The sequence below is a fragment of the Podarcis melisellensis genome (assembly GCF_964234715.1).
Source record: "Podarcis melisellensis genome assembly, chromosome: 7".
Lineage (NCBI taxonomy): Eukaryota > Metazoa > Chordata > Lepidosauria > Squamata > Lacertidae > Podarcis > Podarcis melisellensis.
In genome coordinates this window covers 35,653,761-35,675,852 of record NC_138539.1, presented here as the reverse complement: position 1 = coordinate 35,675,852, position 22,092 = coordinate 35,653,761, and the positions used below count along the sequence as shown (strand labels likewise).

Sequence of the window (22,092 nt, the reverse complement as noted above, 5' to 3'; positions counted from 1 at the left end):
GAGACAGTTATTTTCAGAATCTAAGCCAGGCACCAGAAGGGGAAAAAACACACCTTTCATCGTGTACAAAAGAAACACACCATTTTATAGTATAAACACACACAGCTATGGTAGAGTACTGGGGGCGGGGAACCCACAGGAACTGTTTGAAGAGCCCTACCCATTACAGATGAGCAGGGGAACCTCATGCTATGGGGCTTCTCTGGCCACATTCACACAATACATTTAATGTGCCATAGTCATGGCTTCTTACGAAGAATTCTGTGAGCTGTAGTTTACTAAGGGTACTAGGAGCTGTTAGGAGACCCCCCTCGAGCTACAGTTCCCAGAGTTCCCTGGGAAGAGAGATTGATTCTTAAACCACCCTAGTGAATTGTCGCTCTGTGAAGGGAACGGGGTCTCCTCACAACTTTCAGCACCCATAACAAACTACAGCTCCCATAATTCCTTGGGGGAGACATGACTGTTTAAAGTGCTACCATAGCACTTTAAATGTATGGTGTGAATGTGGACATTTCTCCTCCCCAGCTCCTCAGACCACATCCTTAACAAGCTGTGCTCTGTACCTTCCTCAAGTGAATTTGAATTGTCTGGCTGGAATGTGTCTTTGAACTGTGATAATGCCCCTTGCTTGCCTGGACAGAGGATGGGAAGGTGTGCAAGGAAACCTCTAGTTTTTACATGGCTGGCACAGAGCCTCCCATACAATTGTAAGAGTCACACACATTGCTGCACCCATTTTTGTCTCTCCTTCTGCCCCTCCCTGACATGTGCTGTCTCTGCTCCCAGATGTTTCCCCACAAGGCATCTCACCCCTGCATTACAGACATCTTGAGAGAAGTCTCCCATTTTGCTTCCTCAGCAGATTGCTTTTCTTGTAAAAGGGTGGGTGGGGGAATAATTGATGTCACCCAAATAATTCAAATTCCAAGCACTGCTGGAGAAGAAGCAGGACTTTATTATGGCAAAGGACTTGGGAATATTGATTCCTACTATATACCATTTTTACTACAGCCTTCATAAAACTATGCTTGAAGAAGGTACTTTTCTATGCAATTCCTCTAATGGCTAGAAAACTAGCTGAAGAGGCATGCTTGATTGACGTAGGAAAGGAGTGTGGATGGAGTCAAAGAAAGTCTCTACAGACAGAGCTTCATACTCCCAATCCAGGAGAAAAACTGCAAAGAGCAACACTTTTGGTACCAAACAGGAATGCAAAGAGAAGCTTCCCAAATTGACACTCCACCCCCCCCCCCAAAAAAAACCCTGTTTTGTTACAGTGAGATAAGTGGAGAAATGTAATTGATAGAATACACCCAAACAACCATCATCCTTGGCATCTGTCTGTCTCAAGAGAAAAGGGAAGAGTGCACCATCAGGGGTAAAATCAAGCTGTTGGAATTACAGCACCTGCTATTGCTGTAGAGACCAATAAGGGAGAGATATGTTTTATTGCAGCTGGGGAAAATGAAGGCATCCTGTTGTGCTGATCAGGACCGGATTTAGGTTTGTTGAGGCCCTAAGCTACTGAAAGTAATGGGGGCCTTTATATGTCCAGCTGTCCTTTGTCAACAACAAATTGCCGCTGTTTTTTGTGTTGAATATATGCTATATGGTCATTTATGGACCTAATAGGTATTGAAAGCCATTTGCACATGCAGAATGTAGGCACACTATATATAGAAATGAACTAACCAGTGATATTTTAGGGAGCAGGCTAGCAGGCTGGGCCCATTACTTACATCACAGGAGCCTACACAACACAAAACACTGTTGCTGTATGTAGGTTTTCGTTTATTTATTTTTTATCTTGTATTTTGGAAATGTACATCCAGTGGGTTTTTTCCTTTAATTTTTTTGGGGGGTCCAAGAGAGTGAGACTCTAAGCTATAGTTTGTTTAGCTTATACGTAAATCCAGGACTGGTGCTAAAGCAGGCATTTCTCTTCTCTGCACTCTTCCTAGCGGTCATTCCTCCTCTGGTCAATGGTGTGGATACATGACCTGACTGTCATCATCTACACTGTAGTCATTGGCATGGGATTCCCACACAGCAGGGTTGATGTTGCAAAAAACTATAGATGTAGGGGAAAGAATAAAAGCGAAAGAACAGGAAAGGACACTGACATAAAAAGCCCAGACAGTAGTAAGGGAATCATTTCCATGGATTATAAGATGAACAAAAATAGACCACTAAAGAATATTGATAAGGGACCCAAAGCAAGTTATGGCTTTTGAATGTACCAGTCTCCCTTAGATGTGTTTAAATGCCTCTCCTGCAGGCATTATTGCCATCATCATCATCATCCTCAATTAAAATTTCTATTCCATATATCCTCCTATGCATTTTAAATATGCTTTCCCAATGTTTTTAGTGCCCCCCTCCCCTTGGAATTCTGTTGAAGGATATAAATGTGAGTGGTATGCACAAGCCCCAAGTGTCATCTCAGATCTGCATTTGTGTGTTTGTGTGTTTTCAATTGCAACGTGTTTCTGAGTTGCTCTGTGCACTTTCCACTTTGATCTATTTTCAAGTTCTCAACAGATCTGTATAAAACAAAATCCTGCGCTTTTCCACTCAGTACAACGGGGAACCTAAAAACGACTACAATTTTTTTAGCCTTTTAGCCAAAGTAAATGAAATTTATAGGCACGGGAGTCCCCCCAGAGTGGGTTTTAACAAAAAACAACCAAGAGCTCTTTCAATTTTGGGCAGCCCCACTTCTTGCAAAGCCTTGGAGCTAGAGATATATGGAAAACATTGATTGTTGAAAAGGATAGAAACAGAGTGACAGACATGAAGCTTTTGTGAGATACCCAATCTGACTCAGCGGGGAGCTGGAATAATTGACATTATACTTCAACTCAGGGGGGAGACGCTCAAATCCCCCCAATTCCCCTTGCTATGTTCATGCAGAGCAGATGCACAACCTTAATAAGTATCCATGATAAATAATATATATAATAAAATAATAAAATAAATGAATGCCCCATCAGCATGTTGAAACAGAAAAGGCTTGCCTTTTTTTAATTAAAAGAACTAGCAAGGTGTGCTTTATGATCTCAGCAGCCAGAAAGCCCATGCCATGGTGTTGGGGGCAATGGCTGTGTGAAGACCACACATCAGAAGGCAGCAGTTTTCATAGCCTTCGAAACAGAATTTTCACCAGAGATTCTCCCTCCCATCTTAAGACATGAAGGGATTTATCCTATGGGAAGCCCTACTCTCTGATAAAGTTCATAGGCAGTGAAAACCTTCAGATATCAAAACCAGTAGCTTGGAATAGCCTAGAAAATTACCACCAAAAGCCAACACAGTTGCTGCTCATCACCTTATTTTTGCTGTGTTAGTGTCTACAACAGACCTGCAGCAAAATGTTGGAATATGGATCGCTCCTGTTTGTAGCTGACTGACTGGCCATTGTAGCTGACTGACCCTGCCATTCCTCCCTCAACACAGCCGGGTTTTCCATTTCTGCTACTCTATCAATCACTCAGCATTCCATGAACATGTAGCATGCTCCAAACTCACATGCTGCTTTGGACTTTCCACTCCCATCTTAAAGATTCTCCCCCCCCTAATGTTTTTTGTACTTCGGCAAACTCTGAAAAAGTTTAAATATTAAGTATCCTTAATATTTTAACAGCCATGAAAAACTGAGAGCCAATGAACTGTGTTCTTGTCTGTTTTTCTTTTTTCAAAGATCTTTCTTCATGGTAACAATCTGAATAGCCTTCACCAGCTTATACACCCTGACTGCTTGCCCTCAGAGTTTGGAGGGACACTTCCTCCTTATGACATGGGCACTTGGGCTCGGACTTTACTGGGTCCAGACTACAATGACGAAAACGAATATACGCACACTTCCTACAACACCATGCATGTGAAGCACTCGTCGTCCAATTTGGAGAGAGAATGCTCACCCAAAATAATGAAAAGGTAAGGTTCAGCCTTGGAGCACATGTTTAGAGGAAATGAAAAATTATCTGCTTTAAAACAGGAAAAGGAAATGATGCCTAACTGGAAATGCAAGGATTGCTTTGCCTTCAAGAGAGGATAATGACAATGGAAGAACAGCGTCTATATACCAAGGATGAGGAATTTGTGGTTGTCCAACTTGTGTTTAGACTCCAACTCCCATCAGCCCCAGCCAGCATGCCTAATGACCAGGGGTGATGGGAACTGGTGGCCAACAATATCTGGAGGCCACAGGATCCCTATAAATAATAATAGCAGTTACTGGCCTGATGAAGATGAGCAAGTCGAAAGGAAAGATGTCTCACCAGTGTATTAAATGAAAATGTTTCATAGTAAAATGCTCTTTCATGAGGCAGTAACAGGATTATGGCTGTTCTGGGCCTCATTAATGATTGTTGATTTTGGCACATCCTGTCACACTTGTTCAGCAAAATGGAAAAAGAATAACCTGTGCAAAGGAAAGAGTAAAATATGGGGCCGGTTTGCATGTAACATTACCAAGTTATGGTTTGCTGTGAACAAGCAAGTGTGCTGGTGCCTGGAGAGAAAATTGTGGCTCCTTTACTCCACCCCTCCCCATCCTACTGCTGCCTTGCTACCTTATACTAAGCATTACAGTTGAGCCCAGGCATGCAGTTTGTCTCATCCAACACATGAACTGCAACCAAGGTTTTTTTGGGTTTATTACTAATGGTTTGTTTGGGAAGACAAACCAGAGCCTGGTTCATACATCATGGTAAGTCATAGTTTGGGTTACCCCTTACAAACAAATGATGCCATACTCTACACCAAGGACCCATTGTGGGGAAAATGTCGTGTCAAATTTGGCTATTTTGCAAGAACTGAGGCCAGCTGATCCAGTGGCTGCCATCCCCACTTTGTCGCCTCTTTTCACAGGTCTGGAAAACAGTTCACACAAACTAATGAGCTTATGAAAGGTAATAGTTGACTAAATCTATATACTGGTCCATGCAGACTCACAAAAACAATCTTGAGTAGATTTAGATTGCAATCCTACGTACATTTATATGGAAGGAAGTTAGCCTGAACTCAGTGAGAATTACTTTTGAGTAAATATTGCACGCTATGGGTTTTTTTTTTACCTGTAACCATAAATATATATGAATATTATTGAAAAATCTGTAGTTGAGTAATAACCCAATACGCATTGTTTATGCATATTTTATGTTGTCTGTATTGTGTGGTTGCTCTCCTCCCCTCACCCCTTCATAATAAACACAGGCCTGGTATTATAGCTATATAGTTGGTGATACAGGATAGACATGACTGCAGTTTGGTATGCAGTTTTAAGCACATACCAAATCATGTACTCTGGTTTGTCTCTGATGGAAAATGTAAATGGAGTGGGATTCCAATCACAGAATTAGAGATCTAGGACACTGGGAGTTTGGCCTAATAAGGTAAGTTTGTTACAAGAAGACAAAATACATTCTACAGCAATGGGAAAATGCGCTCTGCATTTCTATTCCATCTCAAGGAGATATGCTTTGCAGCTCGAGAAATGGATGCAAGTTACTATGGCGACACCATTTCCCTCTGTGTATGCCACACATATGGAAAATGCAAGGGAAGCTAGTCACACTAGAAAACAGCAAGATGAACATTATTATTATTATTATTATTATTATTATTATTATTATTAGTCACTTTCCCCACAGAAAGGTGAGCTCAAAGCAAGCTACAAAAACAAACATCAAAAACAAGTATAGAAGCATGCGTAAAAACAACTTAAAAGGCTCCTGTATGAGTCTGGGTAGCTCAGTTGGCTAAAGCATGGTGCCGATAACGCCAAGGTTGCAGGTTCAATCTCCCTATGGGACAGCTGCATTTTCCTGCATTGCAGGTGGGTGGGAGTGGATGAGCGATTCCCAACCTTTTTTTGGCCATCTAAAATCCTAAAATCTAAAAGCATCTCTAAAATCCTGATCCCTGCCCCCTCAGTGACCTATAATTCTTATTATTAAAAAAGTGAACTACTATTCACGTGGAGGAAGCCTAAAGGGCCGTTAACTTGGTCTAAACAAGCTCGAATTGCCCCCCTTAAAAATAAAATTGCTCCCCTGTGGGAACCACGGGACTAGATCAGGCATAGGCAAACTTAGCCCTCCAGATGTTTTGGGACTACAACTCCCATCATCCCTAGCTAACAGGACCAGTGGTCAGGGATGATGGGAATTGTAGTCTCAAAACATCTGGAGGGCTGAGTTTGCCTATGCCTGGACTAGATGATCCCCAGGGTCCCTTCCAACTCTACAAGTCTATGATTCTATGTATAAAAGAGCAGAACCAAGTCTAATGAAGCTCTCTCTCAATGAACGAAAGCCTTGTGCTGTCAACTCTGCATTGGCAGTGGCTCTCCAGGGTTTCAGGCAGGCAGTCTTCCCAGCCCTACCTAGAGATGTTGAGGACTGAAGTGGTGATCCTGCTCTTTGCTACCACATGGACAGGCACACAGGTCTCTGCCTTTTATCGACTCAGACCATTGTTCCATTTTGTCTTACACTGACTGGCAGCAGCTCTTCATGATTTTTTTTTGCAGCCCTGCCTGGAGTTGCTGGGGCTTGAAGACGGGACCTACAGCCCCTCCTCTCCACCTGGTGGAGGCAACAGGGCTTGAGAACTGAAAAGAAACAAACCCAGAATGCTACTGAAACCAAAAAGGCTTTGCACGTTATCAATACGTAAATCAATAGGGGCTTGTTGGAAGGAAACATTTTCCCTTATTATTTTCTGCAGCAGGAATGAATCATTGGAAGATAATAGCCTAGAGGAGCCGGTGTAATGGGCAAAGAATTAGAGGGAAATGCGCAGATGGGAGGTGAGGCCCCAGTGAATAGATCTTTTGCAGTGTGGCTGGATTGATTGGTTACAGTGCACCAATTTGAAAGGCACAAAGCTCAGCTCAAGGGGGAAAGCTCAGCAGGATAGTCATGGGTTTCCCCCACCCACACATGGATTTCAGCAAATAAGGTTGTTAATAACGCAAAGGAAGAATAAAAGACAAGAAGTAAAAGACTGGGAATGAGAGCATGTGGGTTGCTTTCATTGTGTTGTGTCCCCCCCCCCCCCAATACAGCCTAATCATAAAGTGGAGTTGAGATTGTTTCATGTTTGAATAGATCTTTTTTTAAGCTTTCACAGGTAAGGAAAAAAAATGTGGCTCACAGTTCAAGACTACAGCTGACAGGTTAAATCAGAGCCTTAATGCACCTTCATACTTCCTATAGGAGTGCACTGGAGGGGAAATGTGGGTGTGATGGCTGAGTCTGTACAGATGTATATATAGAAAGATGGAGATAAAGATAGATGGTGTGTGTGTTGCAGAATATTTGGTGTGAAATGCTCCCTGCCCCCCGAAACACATCTGCAGAGCAGATGCCATCATCATGGTCTTACCAGAGATGGAGGACAGGCCTGGGAGCCAAATGCCTCATCCAGGCCTCTCCATCTGCCTCTCAGAAGCACCCAGGAAACACCCCTCACTGGGCCTTGCTTCACACCCCTGACTGTGAAGTATTTTTGACTGACTGGATTGTGTCCTTGAACTCCAATAATGGTGCTTGCTTATTTGGGTGAAGGGTTGAGAGGGGTTTGTAGTAGAATAGCGTGCAGAGGGCAGAGGAGCAGCAGCCCCAGGCGCAAAATTCTGAGGGGGTGCAACCAGGTGCCTCCATGACAGACACCCTCATCTAGGCTACATGGCTGAGCTCCTGCTGGCCTTCTGGATCTGTGGGGAGGCAAGCTGTGCCCTGGCTGGGCCTTTGGATCTCCTCCTCCTCATGACTGGCAAAAAACACCCACAAGCCCAGCTTCAGGGCTGGCCAAGCCAGGAGGGATAGCCACCAAGCCGAGAAGGCATATGGTCACCGCCGCCATCAGTGGCAGCATTGGTAGCCTTGTGTCTCACAGGCTCCGTGTGCCCACCCCTCTCCCGGTGTGCGCCTCTACCCCAGCTGCCCTGTTCTCCATGGAGCATAATACTTGCCCTGCTCCGGGCACCAGCAACCCATGCTACGCCCACTGGGGGTATGTGAGTGTTTTTGGAAACTAACCTACAGTACAAAGGTAAAATTTGCATATACTGTTCTGCCCCCTTTTACCTCTGGCCTCACCCACCCCTGGCATGCTGACCTATGTGTACTTTTGCCTGCAGCTGCATTTCCTCAGCCTCCAAAATACCAATCCTGTGTTCCATTCTGAGGATCAAATGGAACAGAGAGTTAACCCTCTGTCTGCTGCTTCTGGATCACATACACCCCATATTTGTCGTTTACATTGCTAAAAATAGTGAAGAAAGAGAGAGCCTAAAGGATATATTTGGTCTAAATATAGAGGAAGAGATTCTAAAGAATCAGAAGCAGTTGTAGATGTTTTGTTAAGATATACAAATGATTGGCCAGGATTACAAAATGGCAACCCCAGGTCTGGTCCTACCATTAGATAGTGTGAGGAAGCCACCTGAGGCAGCTGATTTTGAAAGGGCAGCAAACTGCCAGTCATTTAATTATTACTGCACGCCTGCTGCCAAGGAGACGACATGACACTCATGGGATTTTCATTCTCAGGTGCCAAAAGCATTCAACTGACCCTGGGTGAAATACACTTTGAAATAGGTGGGGAAATGCGCTATTTGCCTCATTGCCATAGCCAGGAAAATGTTTTGGATTTGCTCTGGGCATCTGTGAACTGGCTGTACAAGAGAGGGAGGTGCCTTGCTGCTGATGAAATGAGTTGCACCATTACAGAGAAACTGTTTCCTTTGATTTATAGTGGACCAACAAATCACACACGGCCCGAGCCCTCTTCAAGTATTTGTTTGGAACCTCGGGGTTCCAAACATATCACTTGTGGGATGCCAGAGACTCCCTTTTTTAAACAGTCCCCTTCCGCAAGTTGAAAAGTGATTCAAATAGGGATGGAGCTCCATTGCGCAGGGCTTCTATCCAATGCAGTTCCAAGTAACTTTCCTGTAAGGATTTACACTGGTGCAATGGGACTTCTCCTACTTTTCTCCCCTGCATGTCCCAAGCCCTCCCCAAATCTGCTCCAGAAGGATGCAGGGACCTAGAATTGATATGGGGTAAAATCCTGTTATGCAAGTGTAAATCCTTGTACGTCGAGACAGCTAGTTAGCTCTGCATTGGATGCAAGCCCAGTTCTCCTGTCCAACCATCATGTGTTTACTGGAATGCTGCTAACTCAGGTTTAAGCCTGATACTTTTACAAACCAGCTAAAGGCGCCCTCAGTTCATGGCGTATGGTACAAGCTTACTTTGAGAGACAGAACCTTCCAGAATGGGGAAAAAGAGCTTTTTGTTTTCTCTCACTGAAGCATACACTTGCCCTTGGAAAGAAACCACCAACTAGAACTCAATTCCGAATACTAATCTCTTTTAGATTAGGGGTTTCAGGAAGAGAGAACACTGTTCCCATTAGTGTTCTGGTTAGCTGTTCTATTTTTACACTGCAGTGTTGTTGAAGAAACTGCTGGTGATTTTATGAGGAACATAATTTGTACTTTCTAAATCCAGCTAATGCTTAGATGGCATCCAGTGTGAATGAATCACTAACTAATATTAACTCAAAGGCATGTTCCAAATCCCACAGTGAAGCTGGAACATGGTGCTCAGCCCCTGCGACAGATGATACCTGAAATCTAAAGGGCTACATTTAAAATATTAGTCTTCCGTAACGTTCATCCATCAATTCTTTTGTTCTTTGGTGACTCAGGCTGCTTCAAACGCTTTAGATTTTGCATGGGATGAGGGTAGCAGACGGTGCATTTGTGCTCCAGTGTTTCCTTTCTCAAAAATTCACAAACCATGTCTCTGAACTCCTCCTGGATTTGAGAGAAATTTAAAACACGGTTTGGAGATTCTGGAGGATGAGGGGGGAGGGGAAAAAATCAGTACTGCATTAAATCTTTAAAGCCCTAAATAACTTGGGGCTAGGTTACTTAAAGGATAGCATCTTCCTGTATGTACCTGCCCAGAACTAAAGATATTTGCTGGAAGATATTCTCAGGTTTTTTCATCTTGTGAGGTTTGATGGGTGAGGCACTAGGGAGGGGCCTTTTCAGAGTTGTTGCTCCAATTACGGAATGTCCTCCCCAGAGGGGCTTGAGTTAAGGACTTTCACTCAAAGTCCTTTTTAGTGCCACTTGCCATTTAGAACCATGTTATAGTGTATTTTAGTACCTGGGAGAAATTATTTTTAGCTGAGCTTTAAATCCTGTTATAGAATTATTTCATGCTGCTGCTGCTGCTGGAGGAATTGTATTGATTTTAGTGTTTTCACATTTTTTGATATTTCAAAATCAATATTCTTGTTTTAAATTTTGTGTGAACTGACCAGAATATGTTGCTAATGGGCAGTCAACAACTGTCTAAAATAAACAAATAAATCCAGTGGTGCACATGTGGGCGCCAGCCTGTACAGTGGTACCCCGGGTTACATACGCTTCAGATTACATACACTTCAGGTTACAGACTCCTCTAACGCAGAAATAGTGCTTCAGGTTAAGAACTTTGCTTCAGGATGAGAACAGAAATCGGGCTCCGGCGGCGCGGCAGCAGCACGAGGCTCCATAAGCTAAAGTGGTGCTTCAGGTTAAGAACAGTTTCAGGTTAAGTACGTACCTCCGGAACGAATTAAGTACTTAACCTGAGGTACCACTGTATATTTAAAGCCGGGATTGGAAACTGGATCTGACAAGTGGGTCGGATCCTTGTTTCCAGTCCCTGCAGGTCAATTTTAACAGGTGGGCAGGAACACCCACCCGTCATACCCCCGAAGTAAGAGTCCACTTCATCTTAAAATAGCATATAAACTCAGAGGCTTAGTGTTACTTGGAACATCACTACCTGACATCAGGGAAACTACCAGGAGCCTACCAATTTTGCCTATGACCTCCTCCAATCTGACCCCCACCAATGTGCTGATAGAAATCAGCACGTTGAAAATGTTGGAATTTGCAAAATAATTTCACAATCATCAGCACTTGTACAAAGCCCACTACTTTTTTTTATACCAAGCCAGATGTTTTTGGAAATGTTAATTGCCTTGAGATTATATTGAGAAAGTCAATAAAATATTAAGACTCGGTACATTCTTGGAAAGACAAATGGCAGCTGAAGCCTTAAAGCCTAAGCAATGCTAACAGCTGTTCTTTGTTTTCAGGTCTCAGTCCGTGGTGGAACCTGGAACGTTGAAACATGAGGATCAGCATGAGAATGAGAACACCCAGCCACTGCTGGCTCTGGACTGAGTCTGAATTCACCGCAAAGCGCACAACTGCACCATCAGACTTCAATGGTACAAGAAACCCATGAAGCAAAAGACAGGTTTAATACACATTAACACACATTCAGCTTGAAACAAGGCTCTCGGTCTTTGCAGAGCAAGTAAATGATCATCACCAGCCATCTGTATGTGTGGCCAAAGCCAATGGGGAGATGCCCTGCGGCCCAAGTTCTAAGCTAATGAGCCTGATTGTAAAGCAGAGCCCCCCCCCTTGTAATTTTATGGTTTATGATATTAACAATGGTTGAAATGTTAGGGATGACTTTGTATGTTCATGCACTCAAAGATACATCAGTTGAGGTTTTCCCATACTGTTTAAGCAGGGATATTCTCCAGTTTTATCAAAATGAAATTTAGATGCAGTACACACACAAATATATATATATATATATATATATACATTTCAAGTAAAGGTGTCTTGAGTTTAAATATTGCAGCAACAGGCATAATTTAGTCTGCAGTATGGAGAGAACACCTTGAAACCCGTAAGTCCTTACAGAGCTGCTTCCTCTGCGTTTTATCTACACACAACACACATACACGCACACAGTAAGCAATCACCAGCAGAAAATTGTTCAACTCTGCAATATGTGATCTCATCACCTCAGCTATTTGCAGGGGTCACTTATTACAGTCCCCTGGAAAATAAATTCTTAACTTTTAAAAGTCCTTATAAACCTGTCAGCTCAATGTAATGACTGGAGTTGGAAACAGACACAGGCAATTTGGAAAGCAATTATTTAATTTTAACAGTGTGGGATCCACCCCCCCAAGGCAACTGCAGTATGTGGGGTAGATATGTTGGTTGGGGGGGGGGAGGAGGTGTCTGAGCTCAATGGGAACACTTACTGGTGATTAATGTTCCACTCCAGGTCCTTTCATTTAGGTCATTCCAGCAAATGAAAGCTCAGCAGAGCTGTTTAGCCATCTTTTCTCCAGCAATCAGTTAAAGGTGTAGCCAGAGGGCCTGGCTGACTGCAGATATACGCTATGCTTATAATGGAAAGGGAAAACTTGGAATGAATTATTCAATATGCCTCCATTAGAAGGAACTATGGAAAAACAGAAAAACGTAGAACTGAAATGCCAAAGATCATTTTGCTATTCCCGTCTTTGCTCTACTTGCGAAAGCAAATCCCATTCTTGCATTGGAAATAGTAATGGGGGGGGGGGATTCCACCATATATATATATATATATATATATATATATATATATATATATGCGCGCTCGCTGTGGCTTTATTTCCTCAAAGAGTTGGAAACATGTTTGTTGACATTTTGCAATAGTATGTAACAGCCAGTTAGCAATCCTTAGCCAAACAGTACATTTATGCCATATGTCCTAAAGGATTTGCTCGCTATCTCAAGGATGGCCAAGTAACTCTAAAGTCAAGGATGGGGAACCTGTGACCTTCTAGATGTCATGAGACTCCAAGTCCCAGAAGCCTTAGTCACCATAGCTAATAGCCAAGGATGATGGGAACTGAAGTACAACAACATCTGGAGGGCCACATCCTTCATCCCTGTCTTTGGTGAAGCTGAGAAACAATTGCAGTCATTTAGTAGAAGTCACATGTAATGAATAAAGCCATGATATGTTACTGGCATAATGTTTCATTATTAGGGATATCATTCAGAAACTGTTTTATCTATTGTGTAGAGCTAAGATGCTTGTACAGAGTTGCAGCAGATATAATTTAGTTGCAGATTCTATTGCTCCAGAGGGCCAAAGAAAAAAATGAACTTGGTCTCTCTTGTAAAATCAAAGTTCTATCAAATCAGTAATTATCAAGTCAGCCTTTTATTGTTTCTCAGCGAAATACAGGGTCTCCACCTTTACTACAGGTTTACTTTGGACTGTTGCTTCTGCTGGTAAAGTCCAGATTGTTTACTAATCCTTTGTCACAGGGGCCAACATAAAAAAGCTGCTTATCATTCATAACAGAAAAACTGAGTTTTTACCACTGTATCTGTTTTCAGAAAACTTTGCTGTACTTAACTCTCACTCCTACCACCATGGACTTTGTACCCTCTGGAAATGATGACCAAATGCATTGTAAATTTTGGGGAAGGTTGCAACAAGTATTAAAATCTTAGCTAAAGATCCATGTAATTTATTTTTATAGCCCAAGAATATTAAAAGAAGCATTATGGAATAGCATCCATGGGTACCCAAACAAGGAATTTCAACTCAGATAATAAACCTTAAAATGGAAAAATAAATAAGTAGACATTTGTGTGGATTGTAAATGTACCCAAAAGGCCAGGACAGAACATAACAGGAAGTTTTTTGCAACTGCCAAGGCTAGCATAAGGATAGTGCTTAAAAGGTTATTTCTGGCAGTGTTAGTTGGACATGTGGCTTTTGAAAGTGCTTCTTCCATTAGCAGCATGATGCAGAACTCTAGGAAGCGTACAATGGTAACAAGGAAAGGTCAAGGTTGACTCATGTATAGACTGTATATTTGTTTGTTCTGCAGGGTTTTATTTGGTGTGTTTTTTTAGTATAGTGCCAAAACCTGTCCTCCAAAATTTCAAACATTTTCTTTCCCCATGAAAGCTTTCATTTTCTTGCCTCACTGACAGCATTGCTGGATAATTTCAACTGGGGGTGAACTTGCACAGTGCTCATTGTACAGTGGCAGTAGTGGCATGCAGTGATTTTTTTCATAGGAGAAGAGTTAGGGCCAGAGGCGCCAGCTTGCGAGGGCAATGGGGGGGACTGACGCTGCACTCGTGATGCCGGAACGTCCTGACGTCATGCACATGAGCATCGCACCTCCCTAAATTGGGCAGAAATTCCCCAGGCTTTGGGAAGGAGGTGCCAGGCTTTAATAATTTAATACTCTAATTTACCAGGAACATTTAGGGCACTAGTCTACTCCCCTTGTCCACTGACTGCACACCACTGAATGGCAGATGGCAGTGAGGGAGGTTCCCCCCCTCCATTAAAACATTTCACCTGTGTTCCTCAGCCTCCCTGGCTGCCAGTGTTTCCTGATTTGAAAAAAGGCCCATGAGAGAAGTTACCTCATGGCACCTTCCCCTGAAGTTTAAATGAAGTACAGGAAGCTTGAGAGGGTGGCTGCCAATCACCTGAGATGGGAGTACTTGCCGGTTTTGTTTTTAAGTAAATTCCTTATTTTTGCTATATTATTATTATTATTAAGCACAAACTTAGCACACTGATTTCTTTCAAAGCAAAAGTCATTTTTAAAAACAACAACTCATCATGAGGTTTTCAGGAAGTGTGGGCCCCTTGCAAGACTGTACAGTGCAGACCTGTAGAAAGATGACATGTAGAATGAAACAAATGACTCAGAAAACCTCCTGCTACTTCAAAAGTAAATAAGTGTGAGAACACCCCCCACCAACTCTACCCATGAGAATTTCAACAAAATTTCCTCTCTCCTTTGATAATTTTTTTTAATGCAGTGCCTTTTCTCACTGGTGAGGAATGGTAGAAAAAACACAGACGAAGGCCAACACAACATTTGTTTTTATGTAAGCTTCATTTATTCCAGCAGCAACAGCAATTTTTGCTATCAATGCAAAAATTAGAAACTATTTCAGTGCTGAAGCTACTAACATATATGAAAAAATCCACACTGCCACAAAGAAGGCACTTGTTTAATGCACAATATACCACAGCACGTAATGGGCAACCATTAGCTTGTAGGTGCACATTTAGAGTAGATTGCTATATTCCATTTGCCTTCCACAAGCAGTAATTGTTTTCAGGCAAAACTGAGATAAAGTAACACTGAACAATGCTGAGCTAATGAGGGCTACAGAAAAATGTAGCCTGTGGTTTCCCAGATGGAACAACACATACTTGTTCACACTTTCATTTTAGGCCTTCCATCTGGACTTAGGAAAGAAAAGGCAGCTATTTATAAACATTATACATAGGAATCTTTCCATTCAATGAAACAAATGACAACAACAGGGCCCTGGATTCAATCTGTACAAAATACTGACCATTCTATTTGAAAATATTACTCCGTCGAGGCCGTAGCAAATATTTATTTTCATGTCATCAGTTTAGGTAACATCTCAGAACTTCAGCTTCTATAATTTCAAAAGCATAGCACTATAAAACCCAGCACATGTATACATTGGCACGTTTCTGCTCATAAAATTAAAATTGTAATGTATATTTTGGTCAGAGAGTATGAACTGTTTTGTTGTTGGTCATAATTGTAAAAAGTCTAACCAAAGCTGCTTTGGTGCTGTTCCTGTGCACCACACTTCACTAATTCAAAGGCAAAACTGAGAAGCGAATATGAAAGGGAGGTCAGCCCCCACTCCCCCCACTCAGGTAGATTGAAACAACCGTGTGGGTGTCACTTCAAGTGACGATACCTGTATCCAAACTGAATGCTTCCTCTACCACATACACCACTGTACAATATGAAACTGGCCACACTTGTGAATAGAAATGCCATAACAATAGACTGGAAGCAAATTGGTTCCAAATGTGATCCTCCTCACAACCTGCACAGTCCCTTAATAAGAAAATGTGCTCCCCATTTAAGTGAAATTCTTTTTGCTGTATTGGAAAGGGCCACCAGACCTTTTTTATGAGGAAGACACAGACATATCAGAGCTGGGTTATAAGTACTGCTCAGCAGAAACTGAACAAGGCAAATGCATATTGTGCCTTCTCACTTGAAAGGCAAAGGCCGAACTCAATAAAATGAAGAGCAGCTCCATAAGGCGTCATCTCTGCAAAATTAACATGGATTGCCATTATTACAAAAGAAAATTACAAAAGGAAAGTGGTTCATAAAGAGCAGGAAAATGGTATCCATATACGATACAAAAATACTATGATCTTTTAAAAAATACAATACCAAATCATCCACTCACATTATCTACAACTCACACTATCAGTTCATTCACTTAAATCTAAATTCATTTCTACACATTCTAGTATGACAAATTTCCAAGATGCTTGCAAGTAACATGTTATGAGTGTCCTTAGAAGGATATAGAAGCACTGATGTGAGATGCAATTCACCAAGTACTGTAGCTGCACAGCTTTCCTTCATGTGAACATAAATTGCATACTCACAGTGTCTGAAAATCTGTGTCCTTTATGTTTACACACAAGCATTAGTAGTAACGTGACTAGTACACCAAGTGTATGCTTAGCAGTGGTAAGCATAATGCTGGCATAACAAATATTGGCATAAGTCTTATTTTGATATATGGCACAGGATATTCTTTGGCTGACAAAAGAATAGGAATCTGTACTTGCAGCATGAATACAGAGCTATCAGATCAGTGCCTTATAAAGCACAGAATAGGATGCTTTAAAGTCCATGCCCAGATTACTTCATACATACAATTCAGGTTTCTTTCTTTTTTAATGAGACCAGCACTTCCAAACATAAGATGTAGACCTCAACAGGGAAAGCCTCAAGCATCCTTCAAATGGCTGGAAGGGAGCGCCTCTGTTGCGATGTTAACTCTGGATGCCAAACATCCACAATGAATATCAGGCGATAAGCATCAGCATCCTGCCACACTTCATGTTCAAAAGAGTCATCAAAGATAAGGATTTTCCCTTCTTCCCAGAACCTGAAAGACAGAGAAGCCATCCTTTATTTGCTGCCTCAAGAACTACATCTCCATTCTAGATGAAAACCATGCACAGATGACCAAACTACCCTCGAGCTAGTAGCTTTACTCTGGAATAGCTTGATATTAGCTCTTCCATACAAAAAGGAGAATTGCTGGTTCTACCATAGAAGAAGAAGAAGAAGAGTTTGGATTTGATATCCCGCCTTTCACTCCCTTTAAGGAGTCTCAAAGCGGCTAACATTCTCCTTTCCCTTCCTCCCCCACAACAGACACTCTGTGAGGTGAGTGGGGCTGAGAGACTTCACAGAAGTGTGACTGGCCCAAGGTCACCCAGCAGCTGCATGTGGAGGAGCGGAGACGCGAACCCGGTTCCCCAGATTAGAGACTACCGCTCTTAACCACTACACCACACTGGCTACACAAGTATGACAGACCTCTTTGGGTCAGATGAGTTTTCTCTTTGATTCACACCATTAATTTGGCCTCTTGATGGGACACTGAAAGGCTTCCCCCATGAGGTTCAAGTTTACACAGAACACATTATATTTCTAACCACCATTTCCTCCTTTTTTCATGATCCTGTGAACAGGAAACCTTAGGAGCATCCTGACGATCTCTTAATTCCTCCAAAGTCTGCGACTGGCAAAGTCTCTGATTAGTACTCTGAAAGTAGAGCTTGCACCCCAGCTCTCAACTCAGGGATTATCCTACGGAAGCAGAGAGCAATAGGCAAGAAGATCCATCGCTCACCTCACTCCAGCATTGCCCTAGTTCTACAATGAGAGCAGGCAACAGTCTTCTCATAATTAATCTCTGATGAGTATGAGACTGAGCTTTAAATACTGCAAACAGCCCTGGACATCACATTACCATAAAGATTTAAAGAGAAGAAAATTCAAGAGAGAGCAATAAACAGAGGAAGCAATTAGAGGAAAGGATTTAAGCTTCACAATTGGAAAGATGTTCAGAAGTGTTTTGTTCTCCCTACTTAAAAGGGACCTTCTTTCAACTAAATTCATAGTGCTGAACATTTTGACTGATACTTTGGCTAATGGAAAATACAATACAGTGGAAGTGTCATAATCAAGAAAGAAAACTCATTTATTTAAACTGATTTTAAAAAGTGATGGCTATGAGGAACCTCGATCCTAAATTTACACGCCAGAACTTTGGATAGCTGCTTCAAGTGTTGTTTTAATAGAAAAGTGGGAATAAATGTTAATTCTAATCCAGATATATGAAACCCAAGGATTAAAATAGTCAGTCCTGTAAACTGGCATGCAGGATTATAGGCAACATCATGCCAGTTCTTAAATTTAGCTTCTGTCTAATTCTGGTGGAAAGCAGAAGACAAAATTGCATAAGAAAGTGACTCTATTTAAAGGGGGGGAGGTTTGTTTGTTTTTATTTTAAAAAATTGCATTAATTAGCCACCCAAAGTTCTGATTCTTGAGAAAAACACTAGCGCAAGAGAAGTGTTGCTGTCGAAAATTTGAAGAGGATTCTGTCATTTACATAGCCTTGAAAGAGATTGCTACACACCCAAACAAAACAAAACAAAACAGCTACAGAATTGCCAGGGCCATTAATTGGTTTCTGGGATCAATTGCTCAACCTACCACTGAAATGCAAATAAATGTGGGTTTTTGTTGTGTGTATGCCACAGTATATTGTGAATGAAAAGTACCATAATGTGATAATCACAACATGATATCGTACAATTAGGATTATGTCAACACTGGGCTATGTTGGTTGCATCAACTAATGCACATCTCTTACCACTAGACACTCCTGTATTATACGGAACTCTCCTTTGACAGCTTATTAAGTTTAAATTATTTGTATTGTCATATTTCATATTGCATTTTGAATTGCGGCATCTGATCTGGATCATGTTTATCCCTGGAAAAGGGCTGGGTAAGGTTTTTGGAGGGCTTTTCTGCAGTAATATATTATGATTGTGTAATGGCTTTCTCTTTTGTAATAAGTAAAAACTTGGAATGGAAATGACAAACAATGACTAGGAGAAACTAAACATTCATTAAAATCTCATTATCAAATTTCTGAGCAATATCCCTTTGCACCTAACTCAGCTCAAACTCCTGGAAACAAATATTATTGTCAATGACTAGTCAATAGGAGCTAATGGCTGCCACAAACTGACATGTGTGGTGCAGTATTTAAATTAGGTATATGCTGGCAAGTGTCCAAAATTTCTGGTGGAAGTAGCTGCAATCACATTATTAATTGCTGGGAAAAAAAATCCTGCCTTCAAAATAGTAAAGCCTATTCCCCAGAAAATGTTTTTTTTTTTTTTACATGTTAGGAAGATGATTGGCACTTGTGATTCCCTTCCCATCCCACCCCACGAAAACCACTAACTGGGTTTCTACAATAGTAACAGTTCCAAAGCAGCTTTGGCATGATTGGCAGACTGGAAAACAACACTAGCTTTTTCAGATTTTTCCCTGTATACTGCCTTAAATTGCAATCTTAGGCTCACTTTCCTGGGAACAAATCCCACTGAGGTCCTACTCCTTCCTATTGATCACTTTGGTTGCCCTCTTCTGAACCTTTTCCAGCTCTAGCATACAATTTTTGAGGTGAGGTGATCAGAACTGTACACTGTAATCCAAAAGTGGTTGCACCATAGATTTGTGTGATGGCATTATGATGTTGGCAGCTTTGTTTTCAAGTCCTTTTCTAATAATCCCTAGGATGGAATTTCCCTTTTTCACAATTTCCATACACCGGGTCAGCAGTTCAGAATCATACACACAACTGGATCAGCATTTCCAAGAGCTGAGGAGGGAAGCCATTGTTAAGGTTCATCTGGCTGGGTTTCCCAGGCACTCTGGGAGGCTTCCTACAGAATATTAAAATACAATAATCTATTAAACATTAAAAGCTTCCCTAAACAGAGTACTGACTCTGTTTGCTGGGGAGCTCTTCCCCTTTGGCTCCTGTCCCCACTCTTATAGTACATGAACTTGCCCACCATAAACCCCAGACCGGAGGATAGGGGAGGAGGGTGATACCTTGTTTCTTCAGCACACCGAATCTGGCACCCTTCTTTTGGAATCACCAAGCCTAGATGCATCCTCAGCCTACAATTTGTAGGCCCTGTGTGAGGCCAGACATGAGTCCCTGGGTGCATGACAGAATATTTGATCTGCAGAGAGAGGCATAATTTGTGGGTTGTTTTTTTTTTTTAAAAAAATCAGTTCATTTACTCTAACTTGCAGAGTATAGGACTGTGTTCAAACCAATTCAGGCTGACAAGCCAGCACTGCTATGTCATCTTGTGTTAGCAAGCCTGTTCATAACTATGTCCAGGAACCTTGATATAAAGGTTCTTTAACTTCTCCAAAGCACATGATAGGAGCTTTAATTAGAGCTGAATCTCCTAGAGTTACTTTAGAGCTCCAATACAATCCCACCCTCAGGTCACAGCAAAAATGGTTTGTTGCAGTGTGCAGGAGGACACTTAATAAGGGGCGAGGGGCGGGGATTGTATTTCTATCAGAATTGTAGGAGTGGGAAGGAAAGTTTAAAACTTGCATCTCTATATGACCCCCCTTGTGCTGCTCAGCTGACTGGGAAACAGCTGAGAGTGGTGGAAAGGAGAACTACATGGGGGGGGGACTTAGGTGATCAGTAGTGTTGTGACCCAGGTAGATGCCATGCAGTGGGCCAGAAGCAACCTGGGGAGTGTAGATTGCACACTTCTGAACAAGAAATAGAAAAAGGTTTCTTTGAGACTATGCATACAGATCAGATAATGTGCATGTTGTCCTGGGAACGTACAAAATGCAGTCAATATATGTACATTCCCAAAGGCCTGTTGGGAATTATGCATAATGGCAAGAGAATGTTAAAAATTAAGCCACAATATGCACATTTCCCAAGATGCATAATAACCAGGAAATGTGCACAATCCCCTCTTCACTGAAATATAATGTGCACATTCTCAATGAGGCCTGGGGAATATGCACAATGGCCTGTTATGTACATTAAACACTCAACATTCCCTATAACATCTCTCTCCCCACTCCACTTCTCTCTTCCCCTCTATGTCAGTTAGTACCTGTCCTCTTCTGCATCCAGTGGCCTCTGGAAATCGTTCCAATAAGGCACATGTTTTGGGAACACTCTTGCATGCATTTTCATTTTTTCTTCCTAGAAGGAGGGGGGGAAAACACAACTTAAGCACTAGGAATCTGAATTCTTAAGACAAAAGATTAATCAATGTTTAAATTCTCCTTCGTTAACCTTCAAAGTTATTCAAACACTTGAAAATTCTCTCTCTGTAAAATTCATAAGTTTATTTAAGTCTATTACAAGTCCACAGACCTTCTAATTCCAAAAACAAATATTGATTCCACGCAAAGAGGGATTGATGGGAAAAGCCTTCCAAATTATGAGAAAGCCCATCCACAGTACATTTTTCATTGTTAACAATTTGAACAAAAAACATAGTAGGACAAAAACATAGTATCTCTGTAAATTCTGTACAAGTTTCTTATAAATCTAAATAGCTTGATATACAAAGATTGCAACTGATTCAGTTACATGAGTGTGTGTGTGTGTGTGTGTGTCAACACCAGGAAGACTGGTGGGCAGAGTTCTGATGCACTCATGTCTTGCTTGCAGGCCTCCCACAGGTGGCTGTTTGGCCACTGTGCAAACAGCAGGTTGTTGGACTGGATGGGCCTTGGGCCCGATCTTCTAATGATCTTATGTACATGTCAGGGATTGGACTGAAGAAGAGGTTTGGGAATCACCTCCTCCTTCTCCTCTGCTTCCCTTGGAGGAGGAGGGGTAGTGAGGGGGTCACCCCTCCTTCTCCAGTAGTTTCAAGAGAAGAGGGAGATAGGATTGCATTACAGCAGAACGCAGAGCTGCCAAATTATGAGATCTTAGGAGAAGGAGGGGGAGTTGGAGAAATGCCAGCAGAGACTTCCTTGGAGAGAACAGAAGCTCCACCACCACCGAGTACTCGTCGCTCACTTAGAATTCAAGAGCGAAGGCTCAACGACATTTGACTCCTGAAGCCTCCCATGGAGCCACGGGCTGTTGCTGGAGAAAGGGGATGGGCTCAGAGTGAGCAACGTCACCATGGAGTTAAGGACTGGATTGTTTTCCTTGCTCCACGATTACTGAATAAAACCACAAATATGAATTTTCTTGTTTCTTCTTTG

At 41.9% G+C, this 22,092-nt stretch overlaps 2 protein-coding genes across 4 annotated transcripts in view; one reads left to right on the top strand and one right to left on the bottom strand.

Annotated features, from left to right (window-relative positions):
• Window positions 1-13,404, top strand: part of CLVS1 (clavesin 1) — a 61,590-nt gene extending 48,186 nt beyond the window's left edge. The window contains exons 5-6 of the mRNA XM_081917603.1: window positions 3,704-3,939; window positions 11,179-13,404. Coding sequence (XP_081773729.1) covers window positions 3,704-3,939; window positions 11,179-11,266 — 324 coding nt within the window. The 3' untranslated portion in view covers window positions 11,267-13,404. The remainder of the gene's footprint in view (window positions 1-3,703; window positions 3,940-11,178) is intronic.
• Window positions 13,405-14,795: 1,391 nt separating this feature from the next.
• ASPH (aspartate beta-hydroxylase) overlaps window positions 14,796-22,092 on the bottom strand; it is a 91,881-nt gene continuing 84,584 nt past the window's right edge. For all 3 annotated transcript variants that reach the window (XM_081917530.1, XM_081917527.1, XM_081917529.1), the window contains 3 exons: window positions 20,979-21,070; window positions 19,930-20,063; window positions 14,796-16,888 (listed from right to left, as the gene is read on the bottom strand). In XM_081917530.1, coding sequence (XP_081773656.1) covers window positions 16,738-16,888; window positions 19,930-20,063; window positions 20,979-21,070 — 377 coding nt within the window. In that variant the 3' untranslated portion in view covers window positions 14,796-16,737. The remainder of the gene's footprint in view (window positions 16,889-19,929; window positions 20,064-20,978; window positions 21,071-22,092) is intronic.